General features: G+C 36.7%; 1 protein-coding gene across 2 annotated transcripts in view; it reads right to left on the reverse strand.

Annotated features, from left to right (window-relative positions):
- Window positions 1–17,962, reverse strand: part of INTS7 (integrator complex subunit 7) — a 92,047-nt gene that overhangs the window by 66,545 nt on the left and 7,540 nt on the right. The window contains exons 2-4 of one of the 2 annotated variants that reach the window (XM_047704091.1): window positions 12,060–12,189; window positions 9,329–9,475; window positions 2,766–2,903 (exon numbers count right to left, since the gene is read on the reverse strand). In XM_047704091.1, coding sequence (XP_047560047.1) covers window positions 2,766–2,903; window positions 9,329–9,475; window positions 12,060–12,189 — 415 coding nt within the window. Of the gene's footprint in view, window positions 1–2,765; window positions 2,904–5,755; window positions 5,776–9,328; window positions 9,476–12,059; window positions 12,190–17,962 lie in introns of those variants that run through there. The other variant, XM_047704092.1, reaches the window with a different exon arrangement.

Consider the following 17,962-nt stretch of genomic DNA (forward strand, 5'->3'; position numbering starts at 1 on the left):
TATCACAAAATGAAACTGTATTATTTTTATCACAAAATTGTTTTATTTTTTCATAACATTCACACACATCTGAAACTATTGTGTTGTTGTGTTTACACAACAACAGGGCTTTTATCTTCTCTACCCCTGTCCTCCTGGGCGCTGAGAATACCATCTACACATAGCGGATATTCAAGAAGCACTTCTTCAGTAACTATAACTTTATGCAACTCAAAATTTAAAAATCTGTTATGGGCCTTCAGGGTCAATAAACTGCAAATCAGAAGGCTGCAGTTTTCTTTCTCTTCTCTGTCTAATACTATTTTTAAAAATCCTTAGTGTCAATATTAAGAATGTATGTGAATATAGAGTCTCATATGGTAAAAGACTATAAACAGAATAATCAGATTTTCTAGCTTCCACCCATGCCAGCCCTGACAACAATGGGCATACATTCCTGCTCTGTCACAATCAGCGGGGGTGAAGGACAAAGTAGCCACCACTTTTAGACTGCCAGTGCGCTGTTCGGTTTGGCATTGGCCGCTAGAGGGCTCCTCTCTCAATAACAACGCTTCCCCAGTTTCTGAAGGCATTTGGGTTTCCAACTCCTGCTTTGTGACACAGGGACTCTCTTTAAATATATAAAAATCTTAACCTTTTTAAGAACAAGTTAGATGTGATTATGCTAATAGACAAAGGGAGAACAGTATTAAATAAATTCTTAAGGTCTTAATTTGCTAGTTGCTCTAATTTGTTTAAGATCCAAAAGTGACAGAGATACTAAGACAAAAACCCATCAGTATTGGTCAAGATACTTGATTTCCAGCCTGCTTCTATGTAAACTATTAACTTAAATGTTTATTGGTCATCAATTCTACAAGCGAAGAATCATGTTTCTATGTTACTTAGTCTTAATCTTTTCCAAAACAGATCAGAAATTCCACAACTAATAAAATTAGCTTCTGATAATAACATAAGAGAACCTGAACCAAAAATGATTTTCATTAAATAAAATATAATCACCAAATTGTTAATTTATCATCTAAATTTAGAAAGTAAATTTAGAAAATTATTTTTGGAGCTATAGGAAATGCAAGTTTACTTAAGCAGATTATAAAGTACTGACACCTTGACAGTGGTAATCAGTTAACTGCTCACTAGATATAATTCCCATCCAATAAAAACAATTTTTAAAAAGTTCTCTCGGGGCGCCTGGGTGGCTCAGTGGGTTAAGGCCTCTGCCTTTGGCTCAGGTCATGATCCCGGGGTTCTGGGATCAAGCCCCACATTGGGATCTCTGCTCAGTGGAGAGCCTGCTTCCCCCCCCCTCTCTGCCTGCCTCTCTGCCTACTTGTGATCTCTGTCTCTCAAATAAATAAATAAAAATCTTTAAAAATTCTCTCGATAGTAATGACTCTCAATAAGAAAAAAAAATACCAGTTTTCAAAAGCACAAATAGGACTGCGTTTACTCAGTATTTCTCTTCCTCACTCACTGCCACACCTACTAATTTTGAGCAGTACATTAAAAAACTACATGCTTTCTATTCTCCATTCTCCTTTACCAGTGAGTAATCCTGGGATTCTAAAGGTTTTACAGGAGCAGCTGAAGAGATGAATATGCATATAATTAAAATCTGAAGAGAGAAAGTTGGTGATAAACTGTTCTAAGTTGTATTCAAATTTAGCAGAGATTCTTAGTGGAAAAGCTATCTTTTTTAATTTTAAAAATTATACCATCTGATTATAAAGCTCAAACTTGCTCCTGACGGTATACAAAGAAGTTTATTAAAAAAATAAAAACAAAAATAAGGTACCATCTTATCACCCAGACACGGGATTTTGATATATATCCTTTGTCTTTTTTATATTTCATCAATCCAAATACCTGTTTCTTAAAAAATATATTCTGTAAGGTCTTATAAGCTATGATGTAAGCTGTTTCCAAATATACTTCTAAAATATACTTGTTAAGAGCTGACATAATATTTCACTGTATGATCATATTTATCTAAGCACACTGGTTAGAATTAGGTTGTTACTAATTTTTTTTGTTGTTTTTATAACAGTACAACCAGCATCCTTGCAAATAAGTATCAGTACCCATTGCTGATTCCTCCGGATAAGTTCTCAGAAGTGGATTTTCTAGGTCCACTTGAGGGATAAAAAGATGATCACGTTTAAGGCAATGCATACTACCAAAATGCCCTCCAGAAAGCAATGCTACTTTGCTATCAGTCAGTGAAGGGGATAATTTATAGTTTTAGATAGGGTAGGCAAACAAATCAAACATAGCAACATAACCATGGTCAGTACTGCATCCAAGAAAACAAACTGTTCTGCAATATAATAGTAGAGGATATGACATCCCCAATGTGTGAAACTGGTTTCAGCTCGAATTACTACCTTTGCCCAACCGTTACACAGCTCCAATGCCAAAAAGCTAACCTTGAGAAGACAGTAAGAAAGCAGAAATTCAGCATTAGAACCATATATGTTTGGAAAGGGTGCCTCAGCGGACAAAACTGATCCCCAATGAAGCCCTCCCTAACTGAGGTAATCTACACTGATTTGTCCTTCTGGAAATTCTTATTTCATGTGCAGTCAATGCTAACATATGTACCTAAGCATTCTGTTCTACGTATTGAAGTTCTGTTTCCCCAACAGGACGTAAACCCTCTTGGAAAAAACACCTTGCCATTTACATTTTTCACTTAGTGTTTATGTATATTGATGAGTTATTCCTTCGAAACCTCTTCTTGGGAAGATTAAAAGGCCGATGCTTACTTTGACTGCGCAGAGAAGTTTGCAGCAGCAAAAACGGCAGCTTCGACTTCCACGTTATCATGTGAGTCCAGACTCTGACGAATACTATGATGAGCGTTCTTCCTCTCAGGAATTATTGACGCCAGGCTTCCCAACATCCTACGGAGACAGATATCCAAGAAGAATAGAAACACAATAAGCAAAAAATCAAGAGAGGAAGAAGCAAGGCAAAGCCTAGATTGCCAAAATTAAAATTTGCAGATAATCCCTTAAATCTCGGGTTAATGAAACATCAACTTTAGGAATCAAGCAAGGACTCAAATTCTAAACACTTTTCACACCGATATGTCAGAAAAATTAACATGGTTTATCTTATATAAGCAAAATTGAAAATGACCATCCTGAAGTAACTCCCTGTTACCAAATAGAGCCCAGAAACTTCTCAATTATTAAAGCCTCAAAATATCAATTTTCCAATGTTCTATAAGTCCATTTTAGCAAACCAACATTTTTGCTTTTAAGCAGATCCAGAAAGTAAAAAAAGAAAGACTCCCAGTCCTTTTTTCTGTAACAGTAACTACTGATACCATGGTTTTCAAATCTGTCTTCAACATCAAGAGAACAAAGGCAGAGGACACTCCCTGGGCCTCATTTCAGAATCTGCAAGGATGAGGACGGTAGAATTCTGGAAAAACAGTCTACTTTATAATAAATTAAAAATTTGGAAAAGGAAAAAAATCTATTGTTTGTAACATATATTACATAAGATAAAGCCTGAAAAGATGTTTTCAGCAGAAATGCATGGATTTTTGAGGGATGCAAAATGCTGTGGTAAACAAAACAGAGTTCCTACAGTGACAACCTTTCTTGGTCAGTGTCCTAAGTAACCTTTCAACTTGACGTGTCACCACCTAACTAACTACCTTATGGAGATTTGATTGGACATAACTATTTGAGTTTATACCAAACAAAATACTAAAATGGGCTAAATATGTCATTTGTATTCAATTTGAAAATGAGGTTTTGAAATTAGATGAGTTATATTTTTCCAAAGAAATAAACAGCTTATAATATAATAGTTTATATAAGGAAAGATTAGATTAGGCTAATATCAACACATTTTGATTAAGAGTTTATTTAAATTTAAATATAAAACAGCAAAAAAAGGCATAATCCCATTTGTCACTGCTTTATGAAAATATCTGTTAATATTATAAATAATTTATAGCACTACATTTCAAACACTATGAATACCTCCCAGCTTCTTCTTCCACTTGTTTCAATTATGAAGTCTAAAGTAATGGGTAAAAAAAGAAAACACCTTTAAAATATCTCTTCCTTGTCTTTTCTCCTCTTTAAGTTTAAATCATTCTGACTCTAAGAACTCCTTAGTGTTTGAGAGGCACCACTTTTTGCTCTCCTTCATATGTTGTAATCTTATTAATACATTCTTCCAGAAAGCAAGCTCCTTGAGATCAGAGGTTCCACTTTAATCTATCTTCCTAAAAACACACACCAAATTTTCTAAGCAATGGGTACTCAAGAGTACTTAATGTTGATCTATCATTTATCAGTCACATCTCTTCTTTGTAGACTTTGTTTTTCTCCTTAACAGACTCATTTTTCATCGTTCTATTATAATGCTCCTCAATGAAAAATCATGTTCCTATAAAACATTAAGATTTTCTGTATCGTATCTTTTTTATTAAAAAAGGTATCATAGTCAAGTATTTCATGATAGAAGGAATATTCATTCCTTCACTTATGTGCTTCATAATTTTCAAAGACAGATTTTAATAGCCAGGTTCTTATATTTCTGTAGTGTCCAGAAAACTTTTTTTTTGGAAATAAGGAAATCTTTTACCATATAGGAAATAAGTGACTCCATTAGGGCTGGTATCACTTCTCTTGCTTTACATCAAGGAAAGCGATTTGAAATGAGTTGAAATGCAACTCATCAGAATGTGAATTGGGACCAGAGAGTTCTCCCTATACACCCAGCCAAACTTCTCTTCAGCTGAACAGGTCCCTGCTTCCCAAATCGAATTTCAAAAAACTGACATCTTTTTTTTTTTTTTTTTAATTACAAAAGCACTTTCTCCCTTTTAAAAGCAGAATATTTTGAAGACCTTGTAGTAGAAACTAAAAGCAATGTAGAGTGGTTAGTGGCTATCACAGAAGCACACTCACTTGTTCGCACACTGCCAGCATCGGGGCTGGTTTTGACACTTACCCACCTTGGAATGATCTTTATTCTGAGGCATATGTTATTTTAGAAACATAAGAAACACTAAGGTTAACACATAACTTCAGGAAGAGTATAAAAATGGTAGTCATTCCGTTCATGGCTTTCAGGCCCTAAAAGAAGTTTCTATTTTTATTTTTTTTTTATTTTTTTTTTATTTTTTTTTTAAAGATTTTATTTATTTATTTGACAGAGAGAGATCACAAGCAGGCAGAGAGGCAGGCAGAGAGACAGGAGGAAGCAGGCTCCCTGCTGAGCAGAGAGCCCGATGCGGGACTCGATCCCAGGACTCCGAGATCATGACCTGAGCCGAAGGCAGTGGCTTAACCCACTGAGCCACCCAGGCGCCCCAGAAGTTTCTATTTTTAAATATGATTTGTAAAGCGTATATCTGACAAAGGACTGGTATTTAGAATATATCAAGAAATCTTACAATTCTGCAATAAAAAGCCAAGTAATGTAATAAAATCTAAGCAACCCAATGAAAGAAAACAGGCAAACAATTCAAACAGATCTTCCCAAAAAGAGACAGAAGAAACTGTCATCAAACGGTACAGGAGAAAGTGATCCTTACCCTTAGGGAAATGCAAATCAAAACCATTATACACCTCATTAGAATGGCTAAAATGAAGAAGATGGACAACACCAAAGGCTGGCAAAAGGGTGAAGCAACCAGAGCTCACCTACTGTTGGTCAGAAAAAAATATGTTTAAACCCACTTGGGAAAGAGGCCTGGCAGTTTCTTAAAAATTAAATACACGCCTACCCCATGATTCAGCAGTTTCACTCCTACATATATATCTGGCAGAAAGGGAAGCATGTTCACAAGTCTTCACAGCAACTTTATTATTTATAATATCCCCAAACTGGAAACAGCCTAGGCATTCATCAGAAGGAGAACAGATAGATTCACAGTCACACAATGGAAAACTACTCAGCAACACAAAGAACCAAATTACTAACACACAAAGTAGATTACGCTCAAAAACACTGAAAGAAGTCTTACACAAAAGGATACCCACTGTATGAGCCCACTTATATGAAATTTGAAAACACACAAAAATTTTATCCATGTAATGAGAAAAAATCAGAAGAGCAATGGCTTCTGGCTTCGTAAGAGCAATCTTAAAAAAAGTAAATATTTTTATTCTTTAAAAAAATAAAAATAAATTTTTTTTTGACAAATCATGTTCTTTCTTACATAATTACAGTAGCAAATGACATGGTCCTTATTACTTTTTTTAAAGATTTTATTTATTTATTTGACAGAGAGAGAAATCACAAGTAGGCAGAGAGGCAGGCAGAGAGAGAAGGAAGGAAGCTCCCTACTGAGCAGAGAGCCCAATGTGGGGCTCAATCCCTGGACCCTGAGATCATGACCTGAGCCGAAGGCAGAGGCTTAACCCACTAAGCCACCTAGGTGCCCCAGTCCTTATTACTTTTTTAATGGCAAAATTAGTTTTCTTTACACTTTTTAAAAGATTGTATTTTCAAAACTTTATAATATAACGTTAAATAATATATTAAACTAAAAAATACTTTTTCACTTTAACTCATTTTTTGTATCGTGAAAAAAATGAAATCATGGAAAAAAATTCTAAGGCTACTCAAAAACGTTCTATTTTTGTAAGAAGGGTTTGATACTCTCATATCAAAATTTGATACTAGAATTTTAGTTTTGAGTTGTTACAAATACATTTTTTTGGTATTTGATTTTACTTTATAATTTTGCAAGCTTTACAAAATGATCTGATCACCCCTCATTCCTGATCTTCAAGTTTTTTCCTCTTCCTAAAATAACTACACCAAGAATGTTTTAAAACATGTCCCTATTTATTTGGCAAAACCATCTAAGGCCTTGTATATCTAAGGATCTTATTAACTGTACTACATTTTATTTATTATTTATTTATTTTTAAGATTTTATCTTTAAGTTATCGCTACACCAAAGAGGAGTTTCAACTTATAATCCCAAAATCAAGAGTCACATGCTCCACCAACTGAGTCAGCTAGGTACCCCGTACTATGTTTTAAGTGTTAATTGGACTCCTTAACATTCTTAGCTCGAACTTCTTTTTTACAATTTTATTTATTTATTTGAGAGAAAGAGAGAGAGAGAGAGAGAGAGTGTGTGTGTGTGTGTGTGTGTGTGCACAAGGCAAGGGGGAAGAGGGAGAAGGACAAGCAGACTCCCCACTGAGCAGGGAGCCAGACGTAGGACTTGATCCCAGGACCCTGAGATCACAACTTGGGCCAAAGTCAGACGCCTAACTGACTGAGCCACCCAGGTGCCCCAATTCAAGTTTCTTTTAATATTTTTTGCATCTTGCATCAAGTGTTAATGTTGAAAAATATAATTTCAATCTGATTGATTTCCTTTAAAGTGCTTTTTCTAAATAAATAAATAAATAAATCTGGAAGCTTTCTAGAAATCTCATTTTATTGACAGCAATAGTTCTTCAATGAAGAATTGTGGCAAAGCCCAGTTGCCATGACTTGGAAAGAACAAAATGAATGAAATATTCAAAAATATTAATCTATATTCTTCTTAAAACACTCAAACTAGCTCTAAATCATTTATAGAATCATTCCACTAGCTAAATTCTATTCTTTTGTCTTCTGATTAAAAAAACAAACAAACCAAAAAACCTATGCTTGTGGAAAATAATTCAAACATTGCAAAACCACACAGAAAACTCTCTTGTGATGCATAGCTCAATAACCCCTCCCACAAATAATCACTGTTAACAGTATATATATGCCTCCAGATTCTTTCCTGAGCCTATATAAACACATATATTAATATTATGGATAAAAATGAGTTAAAAACAGACATCACTTGACTACTTTTTTTTTCTTTTTAAGATTTATTTATTTATTTGAGGGAGAGAGCGCACGAGTGGGAGGGATAGAGGGAGAAAGTTTCCCTTCAGAAAGCAGAATCCACGCTGAGCACAGAGCCCAAACAGAGTCAATCTCATCAGCCTGAGTTACAGCCTGAGCTGAAACCAAGAGTCGGACGCTCAACCAACTGCACCATCCTGGTGCCCCTTAATATCTCTGTGTTAAATACACACTTACGTCATTCTTTAAAAGTTATACAGTGGCCCATAAGTTATTCCCCTATCAATACACAGTTTTGCCCCAATTTTTCACTTCTTACAAAAAAGATACTATGATCATCTGTACACATATATTCACCAACTTCTAGAAATGATTTATAGAAAAAAATTCCAGTAAGTGAATTTGCTGAATCAAAAGGTAAAACTATCTTTAAATTTAATTCTGTTCTATTATATATAGTTTTTAAAAGATAAAATCAATTAACTGACTTTAAAATATTACATTCTGCTCATAATTTAATCACTCAAAAGGCAGAGGAATTACAAAAGCACTTAATTCTGCACAAGAGGGAAGACCTGGCTCTTGATGGGAAAGCAGAGAGAAGTGGTGACATCCTAGACTTCATGATTAAAAAGAAGGATCACTTCTGAACAAGGCAATTCAGATGTGAGGCCTAAAATTTAGGAAAGTGAATTTCAAAAGTCTAAAAATTACACATTCATTCTATAGATAGCAGACCTAAAAAGACAACATGGTTCAAGCTGAATATAAGGCTTACAATACGAAATGCTGGCAAAATTAAACAAAAAATGCTCGGCAGGGGGCAGATGCTTGGAAGGCTCAGTCAATTAAGCATCCTACTCGTCATTTCGGCTCAGGTCATGATCTCAGGATCATGGGATCAAGCCCTGCATTGGGCTCCCACTCAGTGAGGAGTCTGCTTAAGATTCTCTCTCTCCTTTCTTTCGGCCCCTACCCCTGCTCCCTTTCTCTCTCTCTCTCAAATAAATAAAATATTTAAAAAAAAAATGTTTTTAGATTCCAGGAAAGAGAAGAAAAGGCTAGAGAAACTACAGTGGTTCCATCCGGCATTCTCCAAGGAGTTCAAATATAAGTTACTGCATATAAAAATGAGCACACAGCCAAGGGTGAACAGAAAAACCGACATGAAACAGAACAAGATCTGGAAGGTAAGAGTTCAAAATGAGCTGAGGCTAAGCTAGATTCCAACCCCAGTTAGCTGGTCAGAATGTCAACCTACAAAAAGGTACATTTCAAACACAAGTTAGGCAATAATTCACAACCAAAACAGGATCCTAGGTGGTATCAAAAGAGCAGGTATAGATTGGGGTGGTTACCGTATTTCTGCCTGGAATCTTGGTTGAAAAAACAAATTCTTAACATTCAAAATGAAAAAAGGAAACATACTGCCCTTTTGAGGATATAATTGCAACTCAAACAATCTTTGGTGATTCATTATAGCAACAGAGTATACCGGAGTGTGATGGCTCTTGCTACAGGATCGTTACTATGAATCACAGAGAAAATTCTCTTCACAAATTCATCCACATTCAGAATCTTCTCCAAATGCTTCTCACTTTGTTGAGTAACTTTAAGAACACACAGTCTCAGGAAATTGTTTCTGTGAAGAACCAGAGACAAAGTAAATTAGACCACTTTAGGAAAGTAATATTTAATTAGGAATCAAAGCAACCAAAACAACATTAAATTTTAGCAACAGGCCCATGTTTTTCAATCTCTTATTATTTCTCATCATTAAAAGAGCTGAAGCCTATACTTCGGTTTTTGTTAATGGTGTTATTGTTTTTAATCCAGGAAGACCAGGCTGGTTTAATATAAAAAAATTAAGCAATGTAATTCATAACATTAACAAGCTAAAGAAGTTACATGATCATATCAATGCAGAAAAAACAATGAACAAAGTTCAATAACTCATCCATGACTAATCAAACTTGGAATAGAAGAGAATTGCTTTAACTTGATAAAGAATATAAGCCAAAAGCCTGTATACAGCTAGTACTATATTTAAGTGGCAAAGGAATGAATGTTTTCCCCAGAATCCTGGGGAAAAGGCAAGAAGGCCTCTCATTACTCTTACAGAACACAGTGCTGGAAGTTAATGCTAGTGCACTGAGAAGAGGAAATGGAAGTGCACAGATCAAAAAGGAAGAGACACGGCCCACGTCTGCAGATGACACGACTCTGGTAGTGGTTAGCATATCTGATTACTTCACCATGTTGAAAGAGGGATTCTCACGTTTTTGCTTTTGCACTTGTTAGCGTACCTGAAATGCCAAAGCAAAACATAAGGAATCCTTTGCAAATGTCCGACAGTCTTCTTAAAAACGGTAATTTTCTCATGTCGTGCATACTGCGCATCCAGGTATTCTTAAATTTATTATGTACAATAAACACAAATGTTCAAACTGTCAGAAAGGTAATATATCACAGACTCTGGAGACCAACTGCCAAGCCTGGTATCTTGGCTCCGTCTCTCTCTCTGACTGTATCATCACTGTGACAAGTTTAACTTCTTTGCTCAATTCAATATCCTCAATTATCTAATCCTGATCCAAGTACTTAACTCACACGTGAAAACGAGAACAGCATTGGATGCACAGAAAGAGCTCAGTAAACGTTAGTTACACGTATTATTACAGATGTGTGAAATAAATGTCCCCATTACCCCTTCACGTCTTCACCTAATCAAATACAGACATTACTCACAAAAATTTAGTATGTTTGAGGATTTTCATTAAAGAAGATCATATAAAAGACAAAAACTAAGGAAGCAAATAAATAGAAAATTTGTAATAAAGAAAATGAGACCTATGGCAAAATATTCAACCTCACAAGTTATTTATAAAATGCTAGTTAGAACAGCAATGAAGTACCATTTTATACGTAGCAAATCAGAAGTAATAAAGCTAACAGACCAGGCTGACTAGGTTGTGGTCAGTAGGTATACGATCTTGGTGAAAATATGAACTGATGGAACTGCCTTGGCAAACATTTACAATACATTTGAAAGGAAATAAAAAACTCAAGTCTGTTATAGAGGATAGCAGATGTCCTGTAACTCAGCATTTACAGCTCCGTCTCTCTCTCCTCCCACAGTGGACAGAACTAATTCCAGCTTCAGTCCTTTCCAATGTGTCCTATTTTATTAGTTGCCTGGATGTTATCTGACATCCTCAGACATGTATTAGAAGGAAGGATGAGAAAGGTTTAAGCCAAGGCCAAGAGCTCTAAGCATATATTACGGAAAGGAGAACACAAAGGAACAAACACTCAAGTATCAGAAAGGAATGTGGAGCCAAAATAACATACTCAAGATCAGAGGAGATCATGTGAGAGCTGTCAGGAGTCAGATTTTGGAGACACTGCTCTGCTGATGTACTGAGAGAAAATGGGGGCTCCAAGCAGGAATCGTACGGTGTTTGGTGGCATGAAACCTACACTTAGAATACGAAGCATAAGCAGTTGGCAATGTCTGCAGTTCTGCTGCAGGACACCAAGATTTAGAATACGAAGCATAAGCAGTTGGCAATGTCTGCAGTTCTGCTGCAGGACACCAAGATGGCAGTAACAGAAAGAGAAGCCCTAGGGATAAATTAAATCTCCTCCATCGTATTATGACCAATGCCAGAGGTCAGATGATCTTCCTCTACCCTCAAGCTAATTCTACACATCTCTTCTTCAAGTCTGACTTGGTGTGTATATAAACACACAAGTGCATGGAAAACAGTGGGAAGAAGCAGAAGAGGGACTGGTGGGGAGAAAAAAAAATCTAGAAAGTATTTATCCAGTCTTTCCATGTTTCAGCCATTTCACAGTAACATGTAATCTTGTGTTATAAAATAAGTTACTAAATCAGGAACTTCTCAGAACAATGTGCTAGATTTTTCCAGATACTTCCAAAAGATACTTCCAAAAGATGCAATAATATATACATTAAGATTATCTTAATTGAATTTATTCTGTTCCCCAAAGAAATAAGTCCTCTCTGACTTGCCACTTCATTGCTGCTTAAAATGCCATTATACTTCACACCAAAAAGTTTTGCAGACTGCCCCATACATCCACTAAAATGGTCACTAACCATGTGGAAGTCCAGAAGGGCAAAAACAATAAAGACCGTAGCATCACAAACAGAGAAATCTGAACAAAGTAATTTAGGACACTGAGGCTTTAAAAAGACTTACCCAACTCTGAAAACATCTGCTAACTTTAGGAATGCAGAATTGATGAGAATAGGGAATGGATACTTCTGGAAGAGCCTGGGAAAGCGAACAACTGCTTCACACTGTTCACCAAGTTTGCCGGATCTTAGACCTATGAAAAGCACGAAAATGGGAGAACAGCTTAGAAACCTGTGGCTACAAGAAGGCAGAAATAGCAAATACCCACACGGCATCCCACAGCCATAAAATAACAGTCATTCACGATTAGGTGAGGTACCACTGTAATTCATGAGCTTTAAAAAAAAAAAAAAAAAAAAAAACACGGCCTACTAAATAGTAATTTGGTAAACTGCCATTTGAGATATAAGATAATGGAAAGAAAATAAGATTTTTTTTTTTTTTTTCAAAAAAAGGTTGAGTATTTTAAGGATACTTGGGGCCATAAAATAAATCTCAGCAAATTTCAAAGGGCTGAAACCATACTTTGTTTGTTCTCTAACCATAGTGGAATTAAATTAGAAATTGCTAGGAGGAAAAACAGCTAGAAAATGCCCAAATATTTGGAAATGGAACAATTTCTAAATGAGCCATAGGTGAAAGGGAAATTAGAAAAATCTCTTAAACTGAATGAAAACAAAAGGAAAATCTGTGTGATGTGGCCGATGCAGTTCTTGAAGAAACATTTATAACATCAGGTACTTAATATTAGGAAAGAAGAAAGGTCTCAAACCAATGGCCTAACAAAGGGGCCAAGATAATTCAATGGGGAAAGGATACTCTTTTTTTTTTTTTAAATTTCTTATCAGCGTAACAGTATTCATTGTTTTTGCACCATACCCAGTTCTCCATGCAATACCTGCCCTCCCTAATACCTACGATCTGGTTCCCCCAACCTCTCCCCCCACCGCCCCTTCAAAACCCTCAGGTTGTTTTTCAGAGTCCATAGTCTCTCATGGTTCACCTCCCCTTCCAATTTCCCTCAACTCCCTTTTCCTCTCCATCTCCCCATGTCCTCCATGTTATTTGTTATGCTCCACAAATAAGTGAAGCCATATGATACTTGACTCTCTCTGCTTGACTTATTTCACTCAGCATAATCTCTTCCAGTCCCATCCATGTTGATACAAAAGTTGGGTTTTTATCCTTTCTGATGGAGGCATAATACTCCACAGTGTATATGGACCACATCTTCCTTATCCATTCGTCTGCTGAAGGGCATCTTGGTTCTTTCCGCAGTTTGGCGACCGTGGCCATTGCTGCTATCAACATTGGGGGTACAGATGGCCCTTCTTTTCACTACATCTGTATCTTTAGGGTAAATACCCAGTAGTGCAATTGCAGGGTCACAGGGAAGCTCTATTTTTAATTTCTTGAGGAATCTCCACACTATTCTCCAAAGTGGCTGCACCAACTTGCATTCCCACCAACAGTGTAAGAGGGTTCCCCTTTCTCCACATCCTCTCCAATACACGTTGTTTCCTGTCTTGCTAATTTTGGCCATTCTAACTGGTGTAAGGTGGTATCTCAATGTGGTTTTAATTTGAATCTCCCTGATGGCTAGTGATGATGAACATTTTTTCATGTGTCTGATAGCCATTTGTAGGTCTTCATTGGAGAAGTGTCTGTTCATATCTTCTGCCCGTTTTTTGATATGATTATCTGTTTTGGGAAGCCAGCATTACCCTGATCCCCAAACCAGGCAAAGACCACACCAAAAAGGAGAATTTCAGGCCAATATCACTGATGAATATGGATGCTAAGATTCTCAACAAGATCCTAGCAAACAGGATCCAACAGGACATTAAAAAGATTACCCACCATGACCAGGTGGGATTCATCCCTGGGTTACAAGGATGGTTCAACATTTGCAAATCAATCAACGTGATAGAACAAATCAATAAGAGAAGAGAGAAGAACCACACATGGTCCTCTCAATTGATGCAGAAAAAGCATTTGAAAAAATCCAGCATCCGTTCCTGATTAAAACCTTCAAAGTATAGGGATAGAGGGAACATGCCTGAACTTCATAAAATCTATCTATGAAAGACCCATAGCAAATATCATCCTCAATGGGAAACAGCCTGCAGCCTTCCTGTTGAGATCAGGAACACAAGGATGCCTACTCTCACCACTCTTGTTCAACACAGTACTAGAAGTCCTAGCAACAGCAATCAGACAACAAAGAGAAATAAAAGGTATCCAAATTGGCAATGAAGAAGTCAAAACTCTCTCTCTTTGCAGATGACATGATTCTTTATATGGAAAACCCAAAAGACTCACCCCCAAAGTACTAGAACTCATACAGCAATTCAGTAATGTGGCAGGATACAAAGTCAATGTACAGAAATCAGTGGCTTTCTTATACACTAACAATGAAAATACAGTAAGGGAAATTAGAGAATTGATTCCATTTATTATAGCATCAAGAACCATAAGATACCTGGGAATAAACCTAACCAAAGAGGTAAAGGATCTGTACTCGAGGAACTACAGAACACTCATGAAAGAAATTGAAGAAGACACAAAAAGATGGAAGACCATTCCATGCTCTTGGATTGGAAGAATAAACATTGTTAAAATGTCTATACTGCCTAGAGCAATCTATACTTTTAATGCCATTCTGATCAAAATTCCACCGGTAATTTTCAAAGAGCTGGAACAAATAATCCTAAAATTTGTATGGAACCAGAAGAGACCCCGAATTGCTAAGGAAATGTCGAAAAACAAAAATAAAACTGGTGGCATCACATTACCTAATTTCAAGCTTTACTACAAAGCTGTGATCACCAAGACAGCATGGTACTGGCATAAAAACAGACACATAGACCAGTGGAACAGAGTAGAGAGCCCAGATATGGACCCTCAACTCTATGGTCAAATAATCTTCGACAAAAAGGAAAAAATATACAGTGGAAAAAAGAGAGTCTCTTCAATAAATGGTGCTGGGAAAACTGGGCAGCTATATGTAGAAGAATGAAACTCGACCATTCTCTTACACTGTACACAAAGATAAACTCGAAATGGATAAAAGACCTCAACGTGAGACAGGAATCCATCAGAATCCTAGAGGAGAATATAGGCAGTAACCTCTTCGATATCAGCCACAGCAACTTCTTTCAAGATATGTCTCCAAAGGCAAAGGAAACAAAAGCAAAAATGAACTTTTGGGACTTCAAGATCAAAAGCTTCTGCACAGCAAAGGAAACAGTCAACAAAACAAAGAGGCAACCCATGGAATGGGAGAAGGTATTTGCAAATGACAGTACAGACAAAAGGTTGATAACCAGAATCTATAAAGAACTTCTCAAACTCAACACACACAAAGAGGATACTCTTTTTAACAAAATGTCCTGGAATGAGTGGAAATCCATAAGCAAAAAATAAATAAATAAAACCTCGATCCTTAATTTGCACCATACACAAAAATGAACTCAAAATGAACCACAGACCCAAATGTACGAGCTAATGCTCACAGCCAGATAATAGCCCCAAACTGGAAACCACCCAAATGTCCATCAACTGTTGAAAGAACAGACAAACTGTGGCCGATCCATACAATGGGCTACCACCCAACAATGAAAAGGAAACAATTGCGGATTCGTGCAACAACAGGGTAGATCTCAAAAGCACTGTGCTAAGTAAAAGAAGTCAGACCCAAAAAAGACTATAATACTGCATGGTTATTTTATAGGACAATTGAGAAAAGGCAAACTTTGGGACAGAGAACAGACTGGTGGTTGTCAGGGGCTAGAGAAAGAAAATAGACTGCAAAGGAATACAGGCAAAGTTTTTGGGGTGAAGAAAATGTTCCGTGTCTTGACTGTGGTTGTAGTTTCATGACTGTATCTATTTTATTATCTATAAATTATACCTAAATAAATCTGACTTTAAAAATGTAAGAAAAACCCAACAAACAAAGATAACATTCAATCCCTAAAAAATATTCATTTAGAATGAATATCATGATGTGGCATTAACAGCCTAAGTTTCAAATATTTTTTAGTATTTTAGCACTTATAAAATGCTAAATTATATCCATATTCATACAAGAATAAGTGCCTAGAATATTATTCAATAAACTCTGCTCACTTTTAAAAAATGACAAAGGAAATATTCATCTGAGGACTCCTTAGTGATTGTCACTATGTTTCAATACAAAAGACAACCACAGAGTAAATCTGCACAGGCAATTCCTACAACTTATTAACGGTTTGAGTTCCGTAAATGCACTCACATTGGTTATTTGGTACTTGGAATATATTTCCTTGCAGGAAAAAAACAGCCCTATCAGCGTTCATCATATTCCAGAATCCAATAACCACTTATAGTAAACGTTCCTATGGGAAGATTAATTCAAGTTTCTAATTGAGATATTTAGAACACAGCCCTTCTTTGCCTGTTCCTTTCTTCCCCTACCCCCCACCTCCATACACAGAAAAACCGCCACTAAAGCTCCTGCAGTCGGTTTCCAACCAAACACGGTGCCAATGGAAATGTTGCAGGTAACTGGCAGTGGCTCACGGAGCTTTAAAAGCTTTTCTAAAGACCTGACTTGACAAAGGGGTCACAGGACACACACACAGGGCAGTAAGGACAAAAGGGAAGGGGAGAAGAAGGGCCAAGTCTGAGGATGGAGGTGAGGAAACAAAGGAACAGATGTGTTTGTGTGTGTGTGCTGAGGAATCTGGTGGGACAATCCACAGTAATCGGACTTTTTTCCTCTTCTTTCTGCCTGTAGTTGAGTGATGCGGAAGGGAGTAAAGTTCTGTTTGTAATGAAGTAACCTTGGTTGGGATGAAAAAGGTAAAGTAGGAGGCAGCCCATGCAGAGGGTGTTTGGCTGACAGAATATGATCTGTTTCACTTTCCCTTAAAAAGCACAACCACAGACCACATTCATTGGTTTAAATACGATGACTTAAAGTGTACCAAAGATAATTTTGATTCTGGCCAGAGAAATGTTTTGATTCTCTAATACTGTCAAATTTTACTTCCTTAAGATAAAATAGACCCTCATTCCTATAACAGGGCTGATAAAGTTAAAGAATAGTAAATTTCTTGCTTAACAATTGATATAACAGCTTTAGGGAAAAGAAACAAGAAGCAAGACTGGCTCTGAGGGACAGAAGTTAAGGTGCCAGAGAAGAAAGAAATATATTAAGACCTAGGATTTAGCAAGAATCCTAGGCTGGGATGGTATGGTATGTACCCATCTTGTTTGCTCTGGGCCAATTTCAATTCTAGAATAAGGCAAGCACCTGAAAACAGGCACTCAGCACAGTCAGATCTTGTTCTAAAACCAGAAATTAAGGTGTAGGGATGCGACTGCTGTTTCTCCATCTTTCTTTGTATTCTCCCACCAAAGAAACAGAGCTCTCTTTCTTTTCAGTGCCTGTAATTAAACAGTGCTTTAATCAGTTACAACATGCAAGTCGGCTAGGGAGAACTAAAATAGGTTGTCTGTAAATTGCTTATTCATTCAAATTTCATTTGACAGCAGTGAAATTTATTATTCTAGACTGTTTAAGCACTTAATATGTGCAGAACATTTTGCTAGGCTAGTGGCTTTCAGCTCTGCTTCTGCATCAGAAACATTTGTAAAACTTTTCAAATATACCTGTGCCAGACTTCTACTCAAACCTACCAAATCTGAGGCTAGCTAGCCCAGGGATCTGTTTAGCTACTTTGAAGAGGCAGGAACTTAAAGACCACTTCCCTTTTATTTAATGGTCCTGCCTATACTGGAGTTAGAAAGCTAATAGTTTACTGAATTTGGCCCTCAGACAAATTTCATCTGATAGATAACAATGTTTCTTTTTCTTTTTTTTTTTTTTTTTGTTAGAGAGTGAGAGACAGCGAGCACAGGCAGACAGAGTGGTAGGCAGAGGGAGAAGGAGGCTCCCTGCCGAGCAAGGAGCCCGATGT

This window comes from Lutra lutra, chromosome 15 (assembly GCF_902655055.1).
Source record: "Lutra lutra chromosome 15, mLutLut1.2, whole genome shotgun sequence".
Classification (NCBI taxonomy): Eukaryota; Metazoa; Chordata; class Mammalia; order Carnivora; family Mustelidae; genus Lutra; species Lutra lutra.